Below are 25,485 nucleotides of genomic sequence, written 5' to 3'. Positions count from 1 at the left end.
CTTAACACCTAAAGCAATGTGAGAAAATGTTTTTTTAAATTCCAGATTAGCACTTTGTTCATTGGTATTACTATAAAAACTGATAAAAAGCTGAGTGAGAATGCTGCGTGTGGCAGTGGCGTTAAAATCACAGTGACGGAGCAACCCTGGAGCAGATGGTGAAGCCTGGTTGGAGCTTTGCTTCAGGGTGAAATCAGAGGTCAGCAGTGATTTCTGCAGATTCTTACAGGGTCTTGTTTTATTTATATAACATACATTTGGGGCAGTTGGAAATAAATGAGTGGGAGCCTGCTCCCTCTTTGGTGCTACCTGCCCTGCAGAGCGCCTGTGACCGAGGCTGTGAAGCTTCAGCAGACCCAGTTAGATTTATACTGTATAATGTGATTTTAGCAAAAGCTGCTGAAGTCGAGACCTATTTGGTTTTCTTATCACAACTCATATTAAAATTAAGCTCCCATGTCACATGTAACTGTGAGATGTTATCAAGTAAACTGTGAGAAACGCAGAAGCTTGACTGAGCTGTGAGTCTCCCCTGCAGTGTGATTACTGTGATAAAGGAAACCACAATCCAACATTTTCCACTATCTGTTTAATTGGATGCACTGCGTGAACCCTTTCTTTTAATAGTCTTTGCTGGCCACAAACACAGAGACTCTGATAAGGACTGTGAACGGTGTTTTAGGACTATCTTGGGCAGCTGTTACACAAACGCAGTTTTCGTTTTGTTAATGTCTGATATCACAGTTAGTCGAGGCTAACGTGAGAAATGTGATTCAGGTATCAGCAACATGTCATACAGCAGCACAGTCTCAGGTGATTTAACTGGTAAAGTAATGGTGTCTGAGATGACTGGGGTGACTGCAGAGCAGGTCACAAGGTTCGATCCCTGGCTGCTCCAGTCTGCATGCCAAATATCCATGGGCAAGGTACTAACACCAAGTTGCTCTCCGATGCATCCATGAGAGTATGTATGTGTGTGTTAAATAGAAAGCTCTGAAGCATAGGGAAAAAATGTGCTTTTGTAAATGAGAGGTGAATCAGACTCTGAGTGCTCGGGTAGAGTAGAAAAGCACTACAGTATATAAGAACCAGTCCATTCATCAAATTGTTCCAGCCAAACTAAAAAAGAGGTGAAGGTCCCGGGATGTGTTTGGTTTATCAGGGATGAATCTCAACTTGAGTCTGAGGTAAAACAAACCATGAAGTGTGCAGAGAGTGTTGAGAGACTGCAGGATGTAAAAGATCTGCTGCTAATGTCTTGGGGTCTGAGTACTGTAGTGCTGCTGGTTCAGAGCAGGTTTTATCTCAGGTGCCTTTTGAGAACCAACCCACAATTTGAGAATTGATTATTATATTCCCTTCACTGGCTGAAGCTGAGAAAAGAAAATGATGGCAGACAGAATATGTGTTCAGCATTTGTCGGTCTTTGCTGTCGGTGGCTCTGAACTTTTTGTCGACTTGTGGTGCTTACTTTCTGAAACAGGCTCCCGTTTTTTGGTGGTGAGACCTGAAACCTGGTTTAGGTTAGGCAGTAGCAGCCACACCGTTAAGGTGGAAAGGCTTATTAGAGATTATTCCTGGCCAAGTAAGACCTGTTCTGACAGCATATTCAGGACATGTAGCTATTTAAGAGGGATGGTAACAATGTTCCGCTCAGCCAACCAATACACAACGAATAAATAAGCAACAATTAATGTCTTCAGAAACAATGTAATATTTTGAAAACAGTTTGACAGCATGAAAGGGTTTTGTCATAGTGATGAACTGACAGATAATTTAAGCTTTATTCAAGCTATAATAAGGGCTGCTGCATTTAATAGTGTCAGGTTGATTGTGGATCAGACAGTTAATGAAAGTGCTGTTTGAATTGCTTCAGCGATAAGAGATGCTGCCCTCCTGGTGAGGAAGAAGTCTGAGTTTGTGTAGGAAGTAGCCAGGCTTTTTTGTTCTAGCTGACTTTAAAAATCTTTCTTCCTTTTGACGTTTCTGTTTTAAACATGATTTCCTGCTTGGGATGAGTGAAAGAGACGTGATAAGTAATTAAACAGTCCTCATTTTTGTTCTTTTTCACCTGACATTATCAGGGGAAATGCTAAGTTTGTTCTTCAGCTTTTCACCTTTTTAAACTGTGCTGCTGATTTTTTTTTTTTTTTTTTTTTTAATTTCATGACGTTAACAGAAAGCACACAGTTGGTGAGAGAGTGCATCAAGACATCAGTAGATTTCAGAAATACACTTATGAGGATTATTTTGAAGACATTTTTAGTTTTGTCGCCTTTTCTACCTTCTTCGGTAAAAATGTACCCACTTACGTATTTTCTGTCCTTTGGACATAAATCATGTCCATCTGAAGACGTAATGGCATGTAATCATCAGTTCAGGATTTTTTTCCCTTGTACTGCTACTTATTTAGGCATTAGTTGCAGACATTTGCCAAGCGAAAGATATTTTAAAAGTTAAAGGAATATAGGTAAGTAAAAGCTATTTTTGACATCCAAAGCAGCATGAAGAACAGTCCTGATGCACAGTGCTGTTACAGCGGGTTTGAAACCATCCGTCCATCACTTCTATGTCCTGTTGGTTAGCCATCACCAGTCTGTATCTGGAAGTCCCACAGGGCCTTTGTGAGCTTATCACACTTTCACTCTGAGACTTCAGGCTCATAGTTCACAAGCTGGGATAATTTCTTTCTGTTACACGATTGTGCTCCAAGTGTGGCACAAACTGGTGGTATCACCTTTGGTAATACGGGGCTTTCTGTTTTCATCTTTTTGTTCAATGTTGTCTTTACTAAAGCCAAATATATGTCAATTCAACAGACACGTTATTGTTATTTGGTGCAAGCTGCTTGGGTTGCACATTTTGCTCACTGTTTGAATTTTCCTCCATGTTTCCATGTTCCAGAATGGACAGGGAGGAGTCACGTGACAGCACACTTGGTACATTGTTTTAAATCATCTTAACTTTCTGCTTGTGTTTAGTAGTTAGTGTAGTGGGGGAAATAATTATCTGATCACCCTGCTGAGTTTGTAAGTGGCTCACTAACGAAGAAATGACAAGTCTCTAATTTTTATCATAGTTTAAATTTAATGAAGTGAGACAGCAGATCGACCAAAGATCCAGAAAAACAACTCAAATTACATAAAAGTTGCAAACTGATTTGCATTTCATCCTTTGAAATAAGTATTTGTATTCTTACAACTCAGGAAGAATTCTGGTTTCCACAGATCAATCAATCAATCAATCAATTACAGATGAAGCTGCATATAAAGCACACTTCTCCACAGAATCAATTTCTTCCAATCCAGCCTCTCCAGCACCGCGGGCAAAGACCAAACAGCTGTCAAGGGGCTTCAGGGAGAAGACTGTAGACATGCAGAGGGCTAGAAGACGGTGAGAAAGTGACAACTGCTGGTTTTCTTACAGGGAGTGCAGAATTATTAGGCAAATGAGTATTTTGTCCACATCATCCTCTTCATGCATGTTGTCTTACTCCAAGCTGTATAGGCTCGAAAGCCTACTACCAATTAAGCATATTAGGTGATGTGCATCTCTGTAATGAGAAGGGGTGTGGTCTAATGACATCAACACCCTATATCAGGTGTGCATAATTATTAGGCAACGTCCTTTCCTTTGGCAAAATGGGTCAAAAGAAGGACTTGACAGGCTCAGAAAAGTCAAAAATAGTGAGATATCTTGCAGAGGGATGCAGCAGTCTCAAAATTGCAAAGCTTCTGAAGCGTGATCATCAAACAATCAAGCGTTTCATTCAAAATAGTCAACAGGGTCGCAAGAGGCGTGTGGAAAAACCAAGGCACAAAATAACTGCCCATGAACTGAGAAAAGTCAAGCGTGCAGCTGCCAAGATGCCACTTGCCATCAGTTTGGCCATATTTCAGAGCTGCAACATCACTGGAGTGCCCAAAAGCACAAGGTGTGCAATACTCAGAGACATGGCCAAGGTAAGAAAGGCTGAAAGACGACCACCACTGAACAAGACACACAAGCTGAAACGTCAAGACTGGGCCAAGAAATATCTCAAGACTGGTTTTTCTAAGGTTTTATGGACTGATGAAATGAGAGTGAGTCTTGATGGGCCAGATGGATGGGCCCGTGGCTGGATTGGTAAAGGGCAGAGAGCTCCAGTCCGACTCAGACGCCAGCAAGGTGGAGGTGGAGTACTGGTTTGGGCTGGTATCATCAAAGATGAGCTTGTGGGGCCTTTTCGGGTTGAGGATGGAGTCAAGCTCAACTCCCAGTCCTACTGCCAGTTTCTGGAAGACACCTTCTTCAAGCAGTGGTACAGGAAGAAGTCTGCATCCTTCAAGAAAAACATGATTTTCATGCAGGACAATGCTCCATCACACGCGTCCAAGTACTCCACAGCGTGGCTGGCAAGAAAGGGTATAAAAGAAGAAAAACTAATGACATGGCCTCCTTGTTCACCTGATCTGAACCCCATTGAGAACCTGTGGTCCATCATCAAATGTGAGATTTACAAGGAGGGAAAACAGTACACCTCTCTGAACAGTGTCTGGGAGGCTGTGGTTGCTGCTGCACGCAATGTTGATGGTGAACAGATCAAAACACTGACAGAATCCATGGATGGCAGGCTTTTCAGAATCAGAATCAGAATGGGGTTTATTGCCAAATGTTGAGCAGGTTTACAACATTAGGAAATTGCTGCGGTGCTTCAGTGCAAACATGCTGTCATAAATAGCACTTAAATAGACATGGAAAAAAATAAAAGTAGGGATAAGAATTAAAAGTGCTACGTGGAAAGATATGTGCATGAGATATACATGAGAATAAGAATTAAGAGTGCTACGTTGAAAGATATATACATGAGTGCAGGTGGTGATCAGTGCCAAACATAGAATGATGCAGTGACACAGCGTAGGGTCCTTTTGAGTGTCCTTGCAAAGAAAGGTGGCTATATTGGTCGCTGATTTGTTTTTGTTTTGTTTTTGAATGTCAGAAATGTATATTTGTGAATGTGGAGATGTTATATTGGTTTCACTGGTAAAAATAAATAATTGAAATGGGTATATATTTGTTTTTTGTTAAGTTGCCTAATAATTATGCACAGTAATAGTCACCTGCACACACAGATATCCCCCTAAAATAGCTAAAACTAAAAACAAACTAAAAACTACTTCCAAAAACATTCAGCTTTGATATTAATGAGTTTTTTGGGTTCATTGAGAACATGGTTGTTAAGAGATTTTTCTACATTATACAATATAACCAAATCTCTATAATACAATATAATCAAGTGTGCCTTATATTCTGTGTGTTCATATATTTTCACATAACCAAGCTTATTGTTAAAGAGAACATAATGCATTCCTTACCTCAGTGTGTGATGTCAGATAAGCATGATATACTTCTGCATTGTTATTTTCAGTGTATGTGTGCAAGGTCAGATAAGCTGAGATAATGCCTGACCTCTCCCTTTTCAGTTAAAAGAGGAAGTACTATGTAACTGACTTTCACTATAAATAAAGCAAGCAAGCCTGCACTCGGTGTGTGTGTCTTCTCAGAGACATTCACCCGTGCGCACGTTTCTAATACTCTCTGAGTCGGTCTACAGTGTCTCATTTCTCTTACTTGTGTTTGAACAAATGTCTACCCCTGACAATGGTTGTTGTTCAATAATAAAATTATTCCTCAAAAATACAACTTGCCTAATAATTCTGCACTCCCTGTATTTTGAAGTGGCAGAAATATAAAATGATCATCGGTCACCCTCTGTTCGGCATCCTTGAGGATCTTACTTCATTGGGTGATAATGATCACTAGCTTGTTAATGAGCTGAAGGCAGTTACACAATCAGCAACACATTACGCCCTAATGCACTGAAATCTTGCAGGGCATACAAGAAGAAATATGTACAGGCCGATCTTAGATTTGCTTAATAAGCATCTAAATTGTTAAAAGAAGGTGTAGGAGAAAGGGCTGTGGTCAGATGAACCAAAATTGAATTCAGGGCATTTTTGACCCAACGTGTTTGAAGGAAGAATAATGCTGAATATGATCCAAAGAACACCATCCCAAAAGTCAAGTATGGAGGTGGAAACATTATGTTTTGGAGTTTTTTTTCTGCTAAGGGAGAAGGGTGACTTTAAGGAGCCATTGGACGAGGCCATGTACCATACAAGAACCTCCTGAAAAAGAAAAGATGATGCATGGTTCTTCCTATATGACAGCAAAGAAGTGGCTAAAGAAGAGGCTCATTGACGTCATGGGGTTTATTACCTAGTTTTCAGACCTCAGTTCTATATTCTTCCTTCTGTGAAGGAAGCTAAAACCTTGAGTTGCCAAAAAACTAAAGGATTTAGAGTTGCTGTAAAGAGTGGTCCAAAATCCCCCCTGAGATACGCGCAAACCAGCTGACCAACTACAAGAAACATCGAACTGCTGTGCTTGCAGAAAGGGTTTCTCCACCGAGTACTAAGTCATGTTTGCTTGCAATGACATGCAAATTGCTTTATAACATTTATGTAATGTGTTTTTTCTGAAATTTGGTTGAATTGAAACGACCAAAGAAATTAGAGAGTGTTTATTTCTTATGCAAATGAGCAAACTTTTAGCAAATAATTATTTCCCCCACTGTATTTACAGCCTGCTGGGGAGTTTCTGCTGCTGATTCTGGGAGTTTCTCATACTTCATTAGTTTTCTTTTCTTTTCTTTGTCACTGCAGCTCTTTTACCGCTCGTTCTTGGGGCCAACCTCTGCCATAAAATCAAATTGAGTAAAGGTAAACTCAGGGCAGCATCATCATCTCCTAAAGCTCATTTGATGGTGGCCAGCTAGTGGTGTGCATCACTGCTGATTGAAGCCAGAGCACGAAAACACATTAGGAAAAAGAGCTGATAAGACCGATTCATTAGCATTTAGATAGCTCTGTCATTAACTAAAAGGAGACTTTTAATAAAAATTCACTTGCTGTTATTTATTTATTTATTGCTATTCATTTATGCCAGAACTTATATACAGAAGTGTTTCTGCATTACTTTTTTTGGTTTTTGGTTTTTACTCAAACACTTCCTTGTGCTTGTTTGTATTGTTGGAACTTTCTCGTTGATCCTTTTGCTGAAAGAACATCAAAAAGGACAGAATTCTTTGTCTCTTGAATAAAATAAGTTCATCAACCATGATCTGCAGATTTAAGATCCTCACGTGGACAATCCAGAGAATATCAAACCAGTGGAAGAAAAATCAAATATCCTATGAAAATTTCAGACACTACCTCAGCAATTTGTTTGCTGTTTGCAGAGCTGTGTGTTGAAAGAGTAATGCCCTTGTTTGCATTTCCTTTGGCTAACTTGAGTTAGTCATTATCATCTACCGATTAGAGTAGATTCTGGATCTGCATCATGCTGGAGGCAGCTTTGTGGAGAAGCAGCTGTCATCGAACCAATTAGTGCATCTGCTATAACACAGGTGGTGTCTGCTTTAGTTACGATAGTGGTGTCGTTTGGTCCAGACCAAATATTTCATGAGACATTTGTGAGATTGCCGTGAGACTTAGTGGACGTAAAACAGGTCACCAGGGCTTAGTTCAGTTCAGTGTTTTACATTGCTAAATCATAACATTACCTCAGTGAAATATACTTAAAAGGACAAAGATACTTATAATATAAAATGAAACCAATCAATTTAATGAGTTGGCACCCAGTTCCCTGCCTTGTTCACACTCCACCAGCACTACATTTTCAGTTTGAGCTTTTATTGACATATCACCGCAGCAGCGAGATGGGTGGCGTGAGATTTCTTACAGACATTCAAATACCAGGAAAACTAATAAGCACTAAAAACAGAATGCTTTGTGTTGAGGACTAATCAGCAAAAGAACTGGACTGTCATAATGTGCAGGATAATAAGATGCAGGAAGCAAGTGAATTAACACAAGAAGAGACGTTTTTTAGGCCAGCCGCCAGTGCATAAAGTCTAAAACATGAAGCCAAAACCAGAAGAAGTCACAGAAGAAACAGAAGGAGACGACACCAGGCAGGATAACACACATCATGACAAAGGGTAAAGGCAAGACAACACTTTATATATACACACACACAGGGTGATCAGGTTAATAAAGATAGCTGGCACACTTTACTGAAGTGGGTTTTACTGTGATGTTTAACATTTTCTCCTGTTGATGCAGTAGTAGATAAATCAATTTTCTCCTGCTGATTTTCTCCTAGAGGAATAATTTTATCTCACATTATCTTATCTTATGTTGCACTTGATTCGTGTAGTGCATGTATCCACTGGCTTTAACACCAATCACTTAGTGTGCAGTGGACCAAAAATTACAACAAAAGTATGTTAAGCTCTGCACACTGGCAGAGAGACGAGAGAGACCGAGGGAAACACGAGGAGTTTATTTCTCACTTTCCATAGGAAGAGTAACATGTGTGCTAGCGAGAGATTACTCAGTCACACCTGACCTTGTTCCCAAAGCTTAATTTGTGGATGTAGGTGCATCGATATCAATTGCAAAGATAAAACAGTATTAAGTCTGGTTCTTTATTCCTGATTTCCTCTATTCTTATGCTGCTTGCATATGTGCTTTTAGCAAACAAGGCTAATGGGATACGAACGAACTAAATGTAACTTACGTCTTAACAAGGCAGGAAAGGAAATCAAAGGAAAAAAATAAAATAAAAAATGTGATTTACTGCAGATGTGTGTCAACAAACAGGATAAAAGCAGGTTTAAGACACTTGAGCACTGGCCCCTCTTTTCAAACCTTGGGTGTTTTCTAATTTCTTTTAAGTTTGTCCTAAAGAAATTTTTTAAAATGCTGCAAACTTTTGAAGATAACACACCATGGGTCTATGTGAGGTTAGAAATGTTAAACCACGTGCACATATTGTTTCTGTGCAGCATGTCCAGACTCTGCTGTATCTTCATCGCGGTAAACTCATTAATTCGACTTCTTTGTGTCGCACTGTCTAGTTGTTGTATACTTTCCAGCCTGCTGAGTAAGTGAGTGAGCAAATGGTGTGCTATTGGATTTGACATGCCCTGCAATGAAGGTCACAAGCACTTAGCCTGAAATTGACATGAAAATTTCCAAGGTGTCACCGTGTTCCCCGTCCATCCAGTGGAGTTTTTGTTTTCAGCATTTGTCCGACATACATACAAACTTCTGTAACATGGAGCATTTGAACTGTCTGGAGCAACTATGATGAATATGTCAGCCGAGCTGTAAAGTATGCTATTCATGCTGCATGTCCATGCACAGCTCTCAGACAGGTGTGGGAACAAGGACCTTACAGGTCCAGTAAGATAGTTACTGCTTATTTATTGTAGTCGTAAATATACATTGATTTAGTGTGTGGTTATGTCTTCCAACAAATTGATGCACAGTCATAAACTTTGTGTAACCTCTGATGTGTGTGCATAAACATGGCGATATTGTTGTGATTACTTATTGTCAGGAGATTAGACATGTCAACGAAAACACCAGACATTATGATACAGACTTATCATTTGCACCGATGTTTTTTCTAAATTTTATACACGAAAATTGAGCGCGAGAGCCCTCGGTGCACCTGCTCACTGCTGAAGTCAAAGTAAACCTTATTGTCATCTCCGCTACATACAGTCCAGTATATAGAGAGACGAGACGAGGCTCCAGTTACAGCAGTGCAAGTAAACAAACAATAAATATAAGAAGAGTAAGAGGGAGTGTTCGCCCAGGGCGCCAAACCTGCTACTGACTGTACCTTTAATATGTCTTCAGAAGATGAAAAAGCAGAGAGGAAAGAGTTGGCAGACTAAAATGGAAGAAGAAGCGGTTCTGGTTGGAGCACATTAAAGCAACACCTGACATAAATCGACTTACCTGAGTGTGTGAGAGACAAACCGAAGAAGACCAAACCAAAACCATGTCTCCATCCGGACATTAAAATCATTTTTTTTCAGATGTAAATAGGTGACAGTTTTGCTGGCAGCTGTAACAACAGTTCAGTCTGGTGTATATCCATTTCTTAGAGTTTATCCATTACCTAAACAACTGCTGGCAAGCAAAAAGGCTCTGATGAAAAAGGAAATGATGTGCTGCCTGATATCACCCATTAGTTAGAAGCTTCAAGCTGAGCCTTGTCACTGTTGCCATGTTGGTATTAGGAATGATTAAATAACCCGCTGTAATATAGAGCTTACTGATAACTGAGAGACACTACAAGCTCATACAGTACCAAGCTAGCCTCACCTTTCATCATATCCTGCTTGATTGTGTGTTTACATGGAACCATGATTTACAAAATTAACATAATGTTGGATTTGGATTTTCTAGCCAAAGTGCTTATGTAATATAAAAACATTTCAAAGATACGTAGTGAAATAAAAAAAGTTAAAGGTTTCGTCACTCATGGACTTTTTTCTTCCTTTTTTGGACTCATCAGCACGAGTGGTGTGGGAATGTTTTTGAACTGTCTACTGATTCAGTAAAATGACTCGATGTTACAATCCCTAATAATGCATTGCTTTAAATGGAGAAAATCTTGAGGGATGGCTGTTATGAGGAAAGGCAGCCCAGAAACTTTACCAGTGGCACACATCGTTGTGTGCCTAAACTTTCGGTCTTTCACCCAAGCTAATCTGCTAAGCTAAGACTTTCTATTTGTGTGTTTTCTGGTATATTTGTTCATTCATGAGGTGTAAGAACTGTCAAAGACAAAAATAGTGCATGCTGATGGGAATACTCAAGCGTTTACTATGTTTTGTACAACTTTTATTGGTTTCCACCTTTACATACATATCAAATGTTTCTGTGTGTTTGACCTCACCCTTTGTCCAGTAAATGAAGTGTTTGGTTTTAGTCACATTACCGACAACTTTCTGAAACACATCCGTCATTCCCACGTTCATTTTTAGCTGCGTTCATCTCAGCTAATTTGGTTTGACAGGAGACTTTTGAGGATCTCTGAGTTTGTTTTTGAATAATAATCTATTGCTCACATTTGGATAATATTCTGTGTTTGATGCGTCAAATCGCAGTTCAGCTGCCACTTCAGGCTCATAGTTGTGTAAGTCTGTGTGCATGCTTGTGTGTGCTGTCTGGATGATGCCCAGCCTTGCTTCATGCCAGGGGATAAAAAGTTGCAGCCTCTATGGGAGATTTTGATTGAGTGATGGACATTGGGAGCTGTTTAAAAACTGTTGATCCTATTAAAGAGCAAAATAAGAGAAATGACACGTAGTCGTAAAATACTTGAATTGGATATTTTACTCTGAGGTAAATCTATATTCAAAGTGATATGAATAAAACTTTGCACAAGTGTTAAAATTTAAAGTGTTTTATTTGTGCTGACTCAGTAAAAGCAACAAATTAATTGTTAATGGTAGTTTTTCTGTGTTGTTGATGCAAGAACTTTACTCGTGTAACTGCAGTAACGAGGCTGTGGAGTTTACATGAGTCAGTGATACTACTAAAATCAGATCAGACACAGACACAGTGCAGAACATGTTTGATTACAGGTGCTATTATGACTTAAAATATAGAAGATGGTTATTCATTTGTCATGTGCCGTTTGGCTCGATCACAATTTCCTCCTCAGGATTTACGCGCTGTTGATTCATGTGCCTCTCCTCTGTTTAAACACACACAAATATTAAGAGAGGGAGTGCTGGCTGGTTGGTTTAAGCAGCTTATCTTGACCTTCTGTTCATCTGTCTATCATAACCCTCGCTCTCCTCTGTGTATGAGCTTATAACACTTTCATCCATCTCTAACGAACGTGAAGAAAAATGCAAACATATTGTGTAAAATAAATGTTGCAAATGGTTTGGAATAATATCAGTTTTTGGCAGTGTTGTAAAATGACTGTCTTCTGAACTCTGCACATAGAGTTTACGCTACCATCCTATTTTATGTTAGGGTGGATTTTTGCTGGACTGGCTCCAGGCCCATTGCAACGCTGCACTGGATAAACAGTTAGGAAAATAGATGGATGGACTTACAGTGGGGCAAAAAAGTATTTAGTCAGCCACCGATTGTGCAAGTTCCCCCCACCTAAAATGATGACAGAGGTCAGTAATTTGCACCAGAGGTACACTTCAACTGTGAGAGACAGAATGTGAAAAAAAAATCCATGAATCCACATGGTAGGATTTGTAAAGCATTTATTCGTAAATCAGGGTGGAAAATAAGTATTTGGTCAATAACAAAAATACAACTCAATACTTTGTAACATAACCTTTGTTGGCAATAACAGAGGTCAAACGTTTACTATAGGTCTTTACCAGGTTTGCACACACAGTAGCTGGTATTTTGGCCCATTCCTCCATGCAGATCGTCTCGAGAGCAGTGATGTTTTGGGGCTGTCGCCGAGCAACACGGACTTTCAACTCCCACCACAGATTTTCTATGGGGTTGAGGTCTGGAGACTGGCTAGGCCACTCCAGGACTTTCAAATGCTTCTTACGGAGCCACTCCTTTGTTGCCCGGGTGGTGTGTTTTGGATCATTGTCATGTTGGAAGACCCAGCCTCGTTTCATCTTCAAAGTTCTCACTGATGGAAGGAGGTTTTGGCTCAAAATCTCACGATACATGGCCCCATTCATTCTGTCCTTAACACGGATCAGTCGTCCTGTCCCCTTGGCAGAAAAACAGCCCCATAGCATGATGTTTCCACCCCCATGCTTCACAGTAGGTATGGTGTTCTTGGGATGCAACTCAGTATTCTTCTTCCTCCAAACACGACGAGTTGAGTTTATACCAAAAAGTTCTACTTTGGTTTCATCTGACCACATGACATTCTCCCAATCCTCTGCTGTATCATCCATGTGCTCTCTGGCAAACTTCAGACGGGCCTGGACATGCACTGGCTTCAGCAGCGGAACACGTCTGGCACTGCGGGATTTGATTCCCTGCCGTTGTAGTGTGTTACTGATGGTGACCTTTGTTACTTTGGTCCCAGCTCTCTGCAGGTCATTCACCAGGTCCCCCCGTGTGGTTCTGGGATCTTTGCTCACCGTTCTCATGATCATTTTGACCCCACGGGATGAGATCTTGCGTGGAGCCCTAGATCGAGGGAGATTATCAGTGGTCTTGTATGTCTTCCATTTTCTGATGATTGCTCCCACAGTTGATTTTTTCACACCAAGCTGCTTGCCTATTGTAGATTCACTCTTCCCAGTCTGGTGCAGGTCTACAATACTTTTCCTGGTGTCCTTCGAAAGCTCTTTGGTCTTGGCCATGGCGGAGTTTGGAGTCTGACTGTTTGAGGCTGTGGACAGGTGTCTTTTATACAGATGATGAGTTCAAACAGGTGCCATTCATACAGGTAACGAGTGGGGGACAGAAAAGCTTCTTACAGAAGACGTTACAGGTCTGTGAGAGCCAGAGATTTTCCTTGTTTGAGGTGACCAAATACTTATTTTCCACCCTAATTTACGAATAAATTCTTTACAAATCCTACCATGTGAATTCATGGATTTTAAGTGAGAAGTTTGCACAATTATTTCAGAAACATAAGTCATTCATACGATCTGCTAATGGTCATTATGGTCATTGTTCTTTTAGTTTTGGTTATTTTTGTAAAGCGCTATACAAATACAGGCCATTTACCATTTTTGTGAGTGCATAACCATGGCCTCAAATCATGAAATTTTGCACACATATCAGGTCTGGTGATATTCATGCATTTCATGGGTTTTGCACAAGGGGGTTGTAAAATATGCCTGAGAAACATACTTTGAATTGAAATTTGGTACACATGTACACATGTAACGTCCCACAATGTACAGAAACATCTCTGGGACCTCTGATTATTCAGCACAAAATTTGCAGTGATTCAGACATACATTGTCCAATCTGGTCCTGGTATAAACGATGTATGACGATATTTAATGAAATGACAGTTTTTACACTTTAATCCACTGATCCGAGCAGTTTGATCAAAGCCACCAACAACTTACCGCCTTATCTGATTTGCCACAAACTATCTATGTGCGACAGTTGTAGCAATCCTTTGATGTACTCCTCACAGGTTGATCACGTCCACCTTAAAGGTAATCTAAATAAAGTTCAGATCTTAATATGTTATGTGAAGGCTGTGTGCAGGCAGGAGTGGACCCAATTAATTGGGTTAATAGTTAGTTAATATTTTCTCTGAATGCGGGACGATTATGTTTGTACGGGACGGTTGGCAACTCTACTAACTAACCTTATGAATTAAATAAAGTTCACTATCAGTAAGATCATAGCACCTGCCCAGCTGTATAGAAACTCCGTCATGCTAGCTAGTACGCAGTACGAGTTATTGTAACTGACTGTAAGAAGTCAGCACAACGAAAATAAACTCCACCTAAACTTGGTTTATATCTGACCCAGATAGACTGCAGGTCATAACTTCTTACCTGAAGTTCAGTTCACCTGGCACTCGGACCGGCGGCCGCCTCGGGTCTCTGCTCCTCCTGCCTCCCCTTTCCCTCATCCACCTGCTGGCCTCTGTGGAAGCGCCGCCATAGCCACCACCAAACAACTGAGTTATTTTTACACATCGGCCAGCATCTGGACAAACCTTCGATTGTTTAGACCTGTAAAAACGAAAAATCACCATCGGCCCGATGGCCAGTCCAGCTATGCTGACAATGCAAAACTGCGAAAAGTAAGGAGACAAACTAATTGACCTTTAGTCATAGTCGTGGTGCCACCTAGTGACAACAGGAAGTTATGTTTGCTGACAATATAAAGATTTACTGCATAACATTTTCATTGAGGGTTTCAGATGTGATATGAAGCAATATGACAAATAATAACTGGAAATTCTCCAGAGCCACCTAATGAGAACACAAAGTGATAAATAACTCATTTATTCCACAGTCAATTAAATTTCATTAAAGTGACTGCATGAGATGCCTCTACTGCAACACGATCCGCTGGCATTTCTCCTCAACCACAGCGTGCCTGAGCGTGACGTATACCAAGGTGCCAGAGTCCTCATTGCTCCTTGTAGTTTTATTTACAAGTGTCTTATCTTAAGCAGCAGCAGATCTGGATTGTGTATATGCAGGAGCTTGCTTGCACGTGCACAGTGGACATGAGGGGATTGTCTGCCATTAAAGCATTATTCTGTCAGATGGATGTAAAAAGAAAATGCAAATAAATTCCAAAAAGTTTCTTGGTAGCTGCTAATATAGTTGTTGCCACGTGTGTAAGAAAATGTGTTAAAGACAGTGTATAACAGTTTTCATCTTTGTTGATATGGACACCTGATTTCCTTCACACTCTCAGACTGTTTTAAGGTTGACATAGCCTAAATATTTAATCTACAATTTGTATTCTTTTTATTGCTTCCACTGCAGGTTGACGGCCGACATCCAACCTGTAACTTCCTGCTGGAGGTGGAGAGAGACCAGGCCGAGTGCATAAAGAAGCTGAGGGAGAAGCAGGCCAACAGCAGCTATAAAGGTCACAATCACTCAAAGCACAACTGTTAGAAACCAGATATCTTCTAACAGTAACTTGGAAAAACTTTGTGTAGCTGGACAGAATCTTTAAATCTGGCTTGTTTCAAGCATTAACGTGGCCGTTGTGGCTCCACGGCTCATGCTAACGTTGCCTTTCCCCCGACAACAGGTGTTTGAGGAAATACCAAAATTAGCTCCCTCGATCATCCATTATGCTGACTGCATTAGGGATCAACATCTGGTGCAACTGATCTAATTATCCTGCGTATTCATTCATGCACACCGGTTTGCTAACACCTGTGGCTGTGGAAAGCTTTCACTCTGCAGACCGAGTCTCTAAATACTAAAGGAAAGAAAATGAGATAATTCATGGGAAGCAGCACAAATTGTGTAGATGTTAATTAACAGTGTTTTCTGTTTTATAAGCCATGACATCCTGATAGGTTATGAACCTTCAGTGAAAGGCTGATAAACCCAAAGGTGAACTATGAGTGTCATGCTGCTGTAATAAAATCAGCTTATATAAGCTTAAAAGCTTATATAAATAAGCTTTATAAAGATTATGATCTATTTTAAGATGGTCAACATGAATGTAAGGTTTATCATAACTCACTTTGCATTAGTTTTGCACATTGCTATACTGCCCAGCCTTTAAGACTGTCATTAATTAAAAGGCAGGAGTTATACTGGATCATGTCTCCTGTGGGAAGAGGAAATGTCAGCAGACGGGATGAGAATGTGACAAGCATTGCATCTCGTTTTATAGACTTTTCTTTAACATTACAAATAAAATGTTATTTTTACAGGCTGTCCTCTGTATGTGAGTGATATCAAACAGCATCATAGCCAATGGAGTTAAGTTTCTGATGTGCTCTTTGTAATTTATACTTGGGACAAAGTTTCAGCATAGCAGACCCTCATCAAGAACATTCACTGTCACATCAAAGAGCCTTGTCTAAGTAAAGTCTTGGTGCACTGCATTTTCCTCCCCTAAGTCTGTATAAATTTCTCCTTTCCTTTCTTTATGAAGGTTTTCAAAGTGAAGGAAAAGTTATTAGGAAAAAGTGATGGGGGGAATCTTTTGGTCTATTTGACCTCTGGCACGATTTCCAAGATTGTTTTCTGGGACAATTATTTTTGCCACGTTTGCCCTCTTGAATGGTGAGGACACAGAAACTGAAGTCACATCTGCTGGTGCAAACTGTGCTTTCATGTAGTGGCAGCTCTTATTTCTTTGATTCAGGTTTTGACTGGTATAGGAAACATCTTCTTCTATACAAGTGCTAATACTGAGGTTTTGCCTGTTGGTGACACTTCTTGCTGCAGCGAGTATTCGCAGCTTAATGATTGGTATAAATGTTAAAGAGCTGTGGCAACGTCACTGTTTGGAATTTATTTGTATTTTATATTTTTGATTTTTTGCCCAGGATTGATTAAATATCTTTAGTTGTGATAAATTCCTTCATTCTTATCATGAAACTAAAATTATTGCTAACCAGCTAATTTCCTGTCCTTCCTTTCCTTATTTGTAAGCTAACCGGGTTCCACTTGCAAAAGTTATTCATATCATTGATATCATTCAGCTACTTATATAGTGTGTCTCTTGTATTGTAGTTGAACAACTCCAGCTCCAATGCAGCGTTTAGTACAGCAGTTCTCCTGGCGGTCCTTAGAAGGAAATCCCTCAGGCATTTAGCTATCGGGTTATCAGTAATTTAGTGTTTGCTTTGAGTCAAACTTTCAAATGAACTTTTATAATTATTCATTTTCTTTTTATAAAGTTGAAGTTTTGCTTTTTGTTCCACTGAAATAGGCTCAGATAAAGAGAAAACATTTGCAAAAGTAAACCCTGCAGTCTGAAGGCTGATATGCAAAAGCATGAAGGACCCTGCATACAGTGTGTACATGTAATCACACCATGTGAGAACATGATTAGATCTCATAACGCAGTTTAAGCCCATATTTTGTCTTCTGTCCAGCCATGTTTTCTACACAACATGAAAAGCTTTCGTAAAGGTCACTTAGCTTTCACCGAGTGCACTGAAAATCTGTGCAATCTCTGCAGCTGGGAATGGATTCACACGAAATCATTCCTGAATTAAATCACGACAGATGTGTGATTGTTTCTGCCAAATTCAGGAAAAAAACGAATCACAAATTTAGCCTGTTATCCTGAAGTATAGACTGCTGCTCAAACTTTTGGGTTACTTTGTGATCTACAATAAAAATGACAAATAATCATTTATTTTTGTAAGGGCTGATTTTCTTCCAGTGGCACATTGTGCTACCTAAAATTTTACTTAAATAAATTAAGTTAGTTAAGTGTCTGCAGCCTCAGTGCCTGCGGGTTCAATTATAGTGTTGAAATGGCCAACTATCCATCTAAACTTGAATCAAACAAAACAAAAAAGAAAACAGAGACTTACCCCTCACAGGTCCTGATTGTAATGATTATTAACCTCACTGTTGAATAAAGTTTTGTTTAAGGGCAGTTTCCCATATGAAATATCTTTAATTTCTGTTTTGAGGAAAATTTTAACACAGTAATTGAATCCACAGAGGCTGATGCATGCAATGACCAGATTTAGCCCAGAGGATGATAACCATGGACGTCTGCTGCTCAGGGAGCTGCTGTGGTGGTTCAACAAAAGAGAAACACTTCTTTATTCTTGATCCTTAGAGTTAAACACAGTAGTAAATCTTTTACTATAATAATATATTAACAAGTGCCACCATTAGCCTGTGGGCCACGCTTTGACACCCTGAAATTAGACTGAGATAGGTAAACGTGCAAAGAGTAGAACATAGAGAAGGTTTAAACGCTTGGGGAAAAACATCTGAAGCAACAGACAGTTCACAAGAGAGGTGAAGACGAGAGTGGAGCAGGGCGGAGACGAGTGTCAGGGGTGATTTGTGACAGCAACGAGGCATTTTCTTCAAAAACATTTTCACCAAAAACACCCAAGCGCTCTTCTGAAACCCAGACTTGCTATTAATTCATTATCATTTGATTACATGAGTTTGTGTGTAAGTTTTTCTGCCAAGGATCCTGCAGGACGCTGTTGTTTATCATTTACAACACAAGCTTGACTTTTATTGATGTGACAAAATAATCTTACCTCAAGGTTTGGTCGGGTCTCTTGTCTGAAGATCGTAAGATATTGCTTCTGGTGGTCTTTAATAATAGTGCTGTCAAGAGGAGCAGGTTTGAAAAATGTTTGAACCGACTGAGAACAAGCCTCTGTTTTGGATATGTACACAACACTGACTGGTAGCTAAGAATTAAACTGCAAAACTTTTGTAATACCCCTTGATTTAAAGCTGAAAGTCTTCAGTTCTTTCACGCATTGATTTCCTTTGAAGTCCTCTGTGGTTGTGTACAAAGACTTCTGCCTTGATGACCTCACTTTGGACATGGCCAGGCTAACAGTTCTGTTCTCTTTTCATCAGTGCTGCATATAAAAGCAGCTCAGCAGTTTTCCCAAATGTTGACTTATGCTTTCAAAATAGCTGATTGGTCTCACCCAGACTTTATCTTCCTACGTGCCCATCTGCAAAAGAGGCTAATTACCACAGAAAATACACCGAATGTGGTCCTCTGATGAAGTTCACAGCTCAGAAAGTACAAGGAGTCGGGAGAAAATTGAAGAGAAAAGCCTTTAAAGAGCTTTTGATTATATATTTTTGTTGAACTAAACTAAGTGTAAAGTAAGCGTTTTTAATGATCCATAAAGAAAAATCCACCACTTTTACATAAAAATAATGAGAAATACTGGACTGAGAGTTGGTGATATAAAAATCTCTAACCTCTTCGCCCCTGAGCCACATGAAACATAGTGAGGGATAGTGAAAAAGTCTAATCATCCGTCATCCGGCCACCGCAGTCAAAAATGTAAACAGATGGAGACAGTTTATGTGTTTGAACCTCAGCTGGGACATACTTAATACAACATTAAAATACATCACCAGATTTACAATGTTCTGAGTGAGTAGTTTCTATGCAAATTGTGTCAGATGTTATAATAATATACAGTACCATTAACGTCAGAACATTTGTAGCACACGTGTTTCAAATTTTGAAGTATATCAATATTAGTCCGACTCCTCCTTTAGTCTGCTTAGAGAGAGGAGGTCCATAAGCTGACCAAAAATTAAAATAAATAAATAAACAAATAAAAGAACTCAGCTGCAGGATGGTCCCCCTCCCCATCTTGATGAATTGAGACTGTGTGGACCACAGATTTCAATTCCTGGAAATCTGCAGAACAGACAGTCTCTCCTGGTCTGCAGGCGCAGCAACTCTTACACTTTCTCAGAATCCTGAAGTAAAGCTCTGGTGACCTTTAACCGCTCCACAGTAGGAAGTGTCTTAACATACTGCCTCACATTGTGGTGTGCTGTGGTATGCTGGATGCTCAGTGGTGACTAAAAAAAGGTCTACAGAAGGTCATCGATATGGACTAAAAAATAATTGGCTGTCCTCTTGCCTCTCTCCGAGACACTGGAAACAAAATTCTACTTCTCTAGATCCCAGAGTATTGTTCAGTCTGCTCCCACCTCCCCTGCCACATGTTTGAGTTACATGTCACTCCTCTCTATAATATTTTATTATATTTTATGCAATATGTCACTTCACATGCCAATACCATGATTCGTGCAATAGCCGTGGGCAGGGATACATGTGGTATAGCTACCTCTTTTATATTGTGTACAATTTATTTAAATGCAATTTATACAACATCATATTGCAACAGTGTAACTCTAATGCATGGAGCACGGGTGGCACTCTCATCCAGTCTCATTACATCCTGTATATAATGATGTTTTTTAAACAATAATAAACATCAACTCTGCATGTGTCATTTAAAATGGCAGGATCATTTTATTACATTTAAAAATGGTTTGATTCTGTAGCAACAGGTGAACATTTTTGTGAAGAACCTAAGCTAGGTTTATGCTGCTATTTAAAAAAAAAAAAAAAAAAAAAAAAAAAAAAGCCCAATATTGTTACTTCCTCGAGTCATGAAATGTCTTAATAGAATAAGAATAATAATCCGATGGGTATTCCTTTCAATCCTCCACTGGGAAATCACCAAAAGTTGATTCTGTTCATCTGGACGTCACAAAACGCAACGTCCAGATGAACAGAATCAACTTTTGGAGATTTACTTTCCTGGATGATTGAGAATGCATCAAGACCCCCTCCACTGGGAAAGTGCAAGCAAGTATACGAGGAATGATGCCGACGTCACACATACACTTACTGACCATTTTGTTAGGTACACCTGTTCTGCTCATTAATGCAAATGTCTAATCAGACAATCACATGGCAGCGACTCAACAGATGTAGGTATGAAGACATGGTCAAGACAAGCTGATGAAGTTCAAAACAAGCATAAGAAAGGGCTATAAAGGTGATGTAAGTGACTTGAAAGATGGGCTGGTCCGAGTATTAAAGAACTGTTGATATGTTACGATTTTCCAGCACAACTGTCACTAGGCTTTACTAAGAATCCTCCAAAAAATAGAAACTTTCAGGTAAGTGGCAAAAATACTTTATCAGCTGTAAGAGAAGGACTGCTTTGAGCTGATAGGAATGCAAAATTACTCAAACAACCACTTGCTACAACCAAAGTTTGCAGAAGAGCATCTCTGAATGTGCAACACATTGATCCTTGAAGCAGCAGCAAAAGACCGCACCGATTGTCACTGGGTAATCGCTGACACGGGCAGTCTTGTCTGCTAAGAAATGAGAAACTGAGGCTACGGTTCGTAAAGAATCAGCCGAACTGGACAATATAAGGTAATATTTCCTGATCCCATGAGTCTCAATTTGTGCTGCGACTTTCGGATAGTACTATTAGAATTTTCTGTAAACAGCATGAAAGTATGGAGGCCTCCCGCCTTGTACTAAAGAGACAGGCTTTTGGTGGTGTAACGCAATCAATCTCCATCGCTTTTTTTTGCTTTTCTTGACATACTTTGAGCCCCTAAGTACCAACACCATAGCCTACCTGCATGTTGATGTCCATCCCTTATGACCACAGTGTACCATCTTCTCAGTGAAAGTCACCAGATCCAACAGAAGCACATTTGAAACGTCTCCAGTGATGTTTCTATTAGCCAGAAAATCTTGAGCAAACTTTCCCTTTCCATCATTAAACTTTAAACTACGCATCTATGTCTAAAATGCACAAAAGTCTGCATGCATAATGCACAGTTTGTCTATGAAAAGCTCATAAAAATATTATTTTGTTATGTTCAAGCCCAAAACAGTTTGCACAGCATTGACGAGTCTGACTTTCCTCATCTGTGATGTGAGTTTGGACGCTCCTGCTGTGTTAATTAAAGCTCAATGACACGAACGAGAACAAAGATTTAACACGGCTGAAAACCTCTGCGGGGTCAAATCTGCTGGGGAGAGCAGTTTTATTATAACTAATCTCTAAGGATCTTATCTGATGCTGTAGCCCCGCTAATGTTTTGACACAAAACAGTTGACATTTAACTCGCTCAGCCCTGGTGAAAACCAAGAATCTCACATTTGACCTTTAAAAGTAGCAAAAATGTTTCTAAATGGACCTTAAGTTTAATTTGATTCTGAGGTTTATGCTGATCCCTTAAATAACATTTCAATAATATATACTGTAATACACATGATTGCCCTCTGTCTGTCATCATATTTGGTGTCTATCCTCAGCGTTAGTTAGCCTATTTTTGGGTTACTTCCACTCAACCTGGTCAGCAAACATGGGTGGCTGTGTCAGCTGGGGGACATGAGCCACTGCTGGTCCCAAGTCTGCATAAATGGGGATGGCAGTATCATGATGGGCATCAGATATGCAGATATAGCCGCTGTGACGACCTCTCTAAAGAACGAGGCATTAAAAAAGAAGACCATTTCCAGAGTGATGACTATTTTTTCATACTTCTTGTTTTAGTTTCATATGCTGCTTTTGCTTACATGTATCCTTAAATCATCTAAGTGATAACAAAGAACCGATTATAAGTAAAACTGTAGTAATAATCAGGACTGTTGCAAGTGTACGTTATTGCAAAGTGTCCATGTGCATGTGTCGATTTTTAAAATGTTTCAAACGTCAGAATGGGAGGAGCTTTATAGAAGGAATAGAAAGGGTCTCATGTATTGCTCAGACCTCCACCCTGGGGCAATGAGCCTTTTACTGTCTGTGCTGCAGTGACCAATCACCAGACTCAGTTTGTTTCAGGTTGTGCAGCCTCAGCTGCCTTCATTAAACAAACTGCCACATGAAATGAAATAGTTTATTGAACCAGTTGACAAATTAAAACAAAACTGTATGTATCAAATATGAAATATGGAAAATATGGAAAACTGTGCAAAGTACTCCTCAGGCACTTTGAATTCAGCAAGTTTATTGCAAGCCACACTGTGCAGCATGAATCAAATAAACTTGGATACAACAGCAAGTTTGATGTATATTTTCAACCATCTTCATTTTTTTGACACTCAGTCTTTAGATGGACAACTTCAAACCTCTTCTAAGTCAACTTGAGCTTGTGGGTTTGAATGCTAAACCAAAGATATGACAGATTCTTTCACACTGGTCATTTTTCATCAGGGGCAGCTTGAAATCACAAAGTCTATAATGTCATGTTGTGATCCCTCACTGACTTGGCCACCACCGAACACATCATTTGTGTCAAAATTGTCTGAAATAAAGTGCCAACCAACTCTGACATTTGCGAGTATTTGGAAACTTTTGCATGTCAAATTGAAGCAAAAATGGAGTTTTAGCAAAGTTTTCCTTCAAAACATGTCTGTAACTGAAGGAGGTTAATGGAATATATTTACCCACTTATACATAAGTCACTTTTAAAAACTCACTGCATGAAATCCAAAAGGCTCAGTCACCCTTTACCATAAAGCAGAGAAAGACGACATCCCTCCAGATGTGTACTGCTGTGCTTTTGCCGCCTGGTCACTTAAAAACTGGTCCTCTGATGTGTTTTTATGAAAGCGCTCAGAGAAAGGATGGATCACTTAGCGGGTAGATGGAGTTTTCTTCATGCACCAATGAGTTCAAATCTGTGTTTGAGCCATTTTACCCAAAGACATTTGTTCTCTCACTCTTTCATCTCTCCTTTTTTGCCCTCTTTTGCTCTCTCTGTCTGTTATTTCCCGTCTTTTACGACTTTTCTTCTCACCGTCACCCCCTCCACCCCCTGGCTGTTCCTCTTTTTAGTACTCTAAAGGAAGGATGGTGTCTGAATTTAGCATTTTCGTCTTGCAGATTATTTACAGAGAGGTCTTGACAAGAATAAGCTTTGGTTCCTACATTTGGAAGCTAGGCCAAATTCACAAAGGAAGGAAATGTAACCATTTCAGAATCAAGGACCCATACACGGGAGACCAGGGCATGCGTTCAGCAGAGGTGGCAACAGTACAAACATTCATCACTAAAGTAAAAGAACAGCGTTAAAAAAAACAAACTGATACTGATTCATCAAAAAGCAGCTCTTCCGCCAAGTATTTTGGACTGCTGAACCTTTACCTTCTATGTTAATAATAATAATTCTTTAATAAATTCCTAGTCGCTTAATAAAATATTAAGGGGCAAGAAACTTCCTTCACATTAATTTCTGATTAGACTGAATGTTTTCAGCTTGAATGTGTGTTACATTGAACACCAGGAGAGAAAAATAGAGCAAAAAAGAAGAAAACGAGCTCTGGTTTCTGTTCACATTGAAGGTGGTTGATTTTACCTCCTCTTCTAGGTAGCTAGATTGTGCCACACCCACAACTTATTCTGCACCTCCAATGCTGTTCCGGATGATTCTGACCCACTTGAATCCCTGCGTATGGTACAATTACTGATGCATAAATTATATGATTTTTCATTTGAATATGTTTCTTTGATCTCTGTCTTTTACGACAGTCGTATGATAAGGACCAAAGTAATGACAGTAAAATACTGTATAAAATAATCAAGTAGAGTACAGATACCTGAAAACCTTCCCATCTCTGGAGTTTTAAACCTTTATAATATAGAAGTTAATAACACATAAGAAAAAGTGAGTCTTTTAACAGGAAACAGACAATTGCACAAAGAGAAAGTCATAATATGACATGAAGGCAAGAAGGATAAATAAATATTGTATGATATGCTGCAATAACATAACAATAAAACAGATAAGGAAAAGACAGGGGAAGTAAAACAGGAAACGCATGTGACGATAAGACAATTAAAGACAGAAAATAAATGTAGAATAGACTCAAAGATGACTGCATAGCAAGAAATAAAGAATCAAAGGAAAGGATTAAATGCAATACAGAAAAAAATAAAACCAATATGAAAGTGAGCATGGAACAAGGAAATGCAACATGAGAAACAGGAAATAATATGAAAAGAAAAAACAAATTGAAAATTGTGAGCTTCAAATTTTCATGTTCTTTCTGTCTTGTTTCACTGTGGATGAAGGTGTTTACAGAGGTGCACTCAATCGGGGAGGAGGATTATTTCTGTAGAAGCTCATATCCACCCCCTCTAGTCACACAAACAAGTTAATAAGAAAAACAGATTTAATATGTTATTGTATTAAAAGGTGTGTGTGTGTGTGATGCTCATGCAGCATGGATGTTTAGCAGGGGTGTTGGGGAGGAGGGGTGCGTTTAATAAGCACGCCGTCTCCATTCATCTGTTGCTAAAAAGCCGATATGACTGCTCAGTTTGCCATCAGCACTTTCACACCCATTAAGGCTCACGCTTAAGAGCTTGGAGAGATATTCCAGAGTGGGAGACTGACTTGACCGATTATGCAGACAAAGCTGCATGAGCTGAGTGACAAATCACTCTGCATTTGCAGCCTCACCTTGTTGGTTGTGACAGATTGCAGATGCAAGCTGTGGAAATGAGCTTCAGGGTGTATAAACTCACTTTTTGAGAAAAAGGGAGGAACTTGGTTATTTTGGAGGCGCTCAGAGTAGAGCTGTTGCTGATGTAGCTTGAAGGTCTGACTGGGCACCTCATGGCATGTCCATTTGGAAGAAGGATTCCCTGGGGAAGACCCAGGACATC

The 25,485-nt window shown here is 39.6% G+C and overlaps 1 protein-coding gene across 1 annotated transcript in view; it reads left to right on the top strand.

The window, feature by feature from the left end:
• The window catches only part of vipr2 (vasoactive intestinal peptide receptor 2), a 75,878-nt gene that overhangs the window by 20,455 nt on the left and 29,938 nt on the right, over positions 1-25,485 (top strand). The window contains exon 2 of the mRNA XM_085438908.1: positions 15,323-15,428. Within this exon, the coding sequence (XP_085295034.1) occupies positions 15,323-15,428 (106 nt within the window). The remainder of the gene's footprint in view (positions 1-15,322; positions 15,429-25,485) is intronic.

The sequence above is a fragment of the Copadichromis virginalis genome, linkage group LG18, assembly GCF_057382275.1.
Source record: "Copadichromis virginalis isolate Kocher_CV1m ecotype Utaka linkage group LG18, C_Virginalis_male_GT1.1, whole genome shotgun sequence".
NCBI lineage: Eukaryota > Metazoa > Chordata > Actinopteri > Cichliformes > Cichlidae > Copadichromis > Copadichromis virginalis.
The sequence above is the reverse complement of the archived record's forward strand: the minus strand, read 5'-3'. Positions and strand labels throughout refer to the sequence as shown.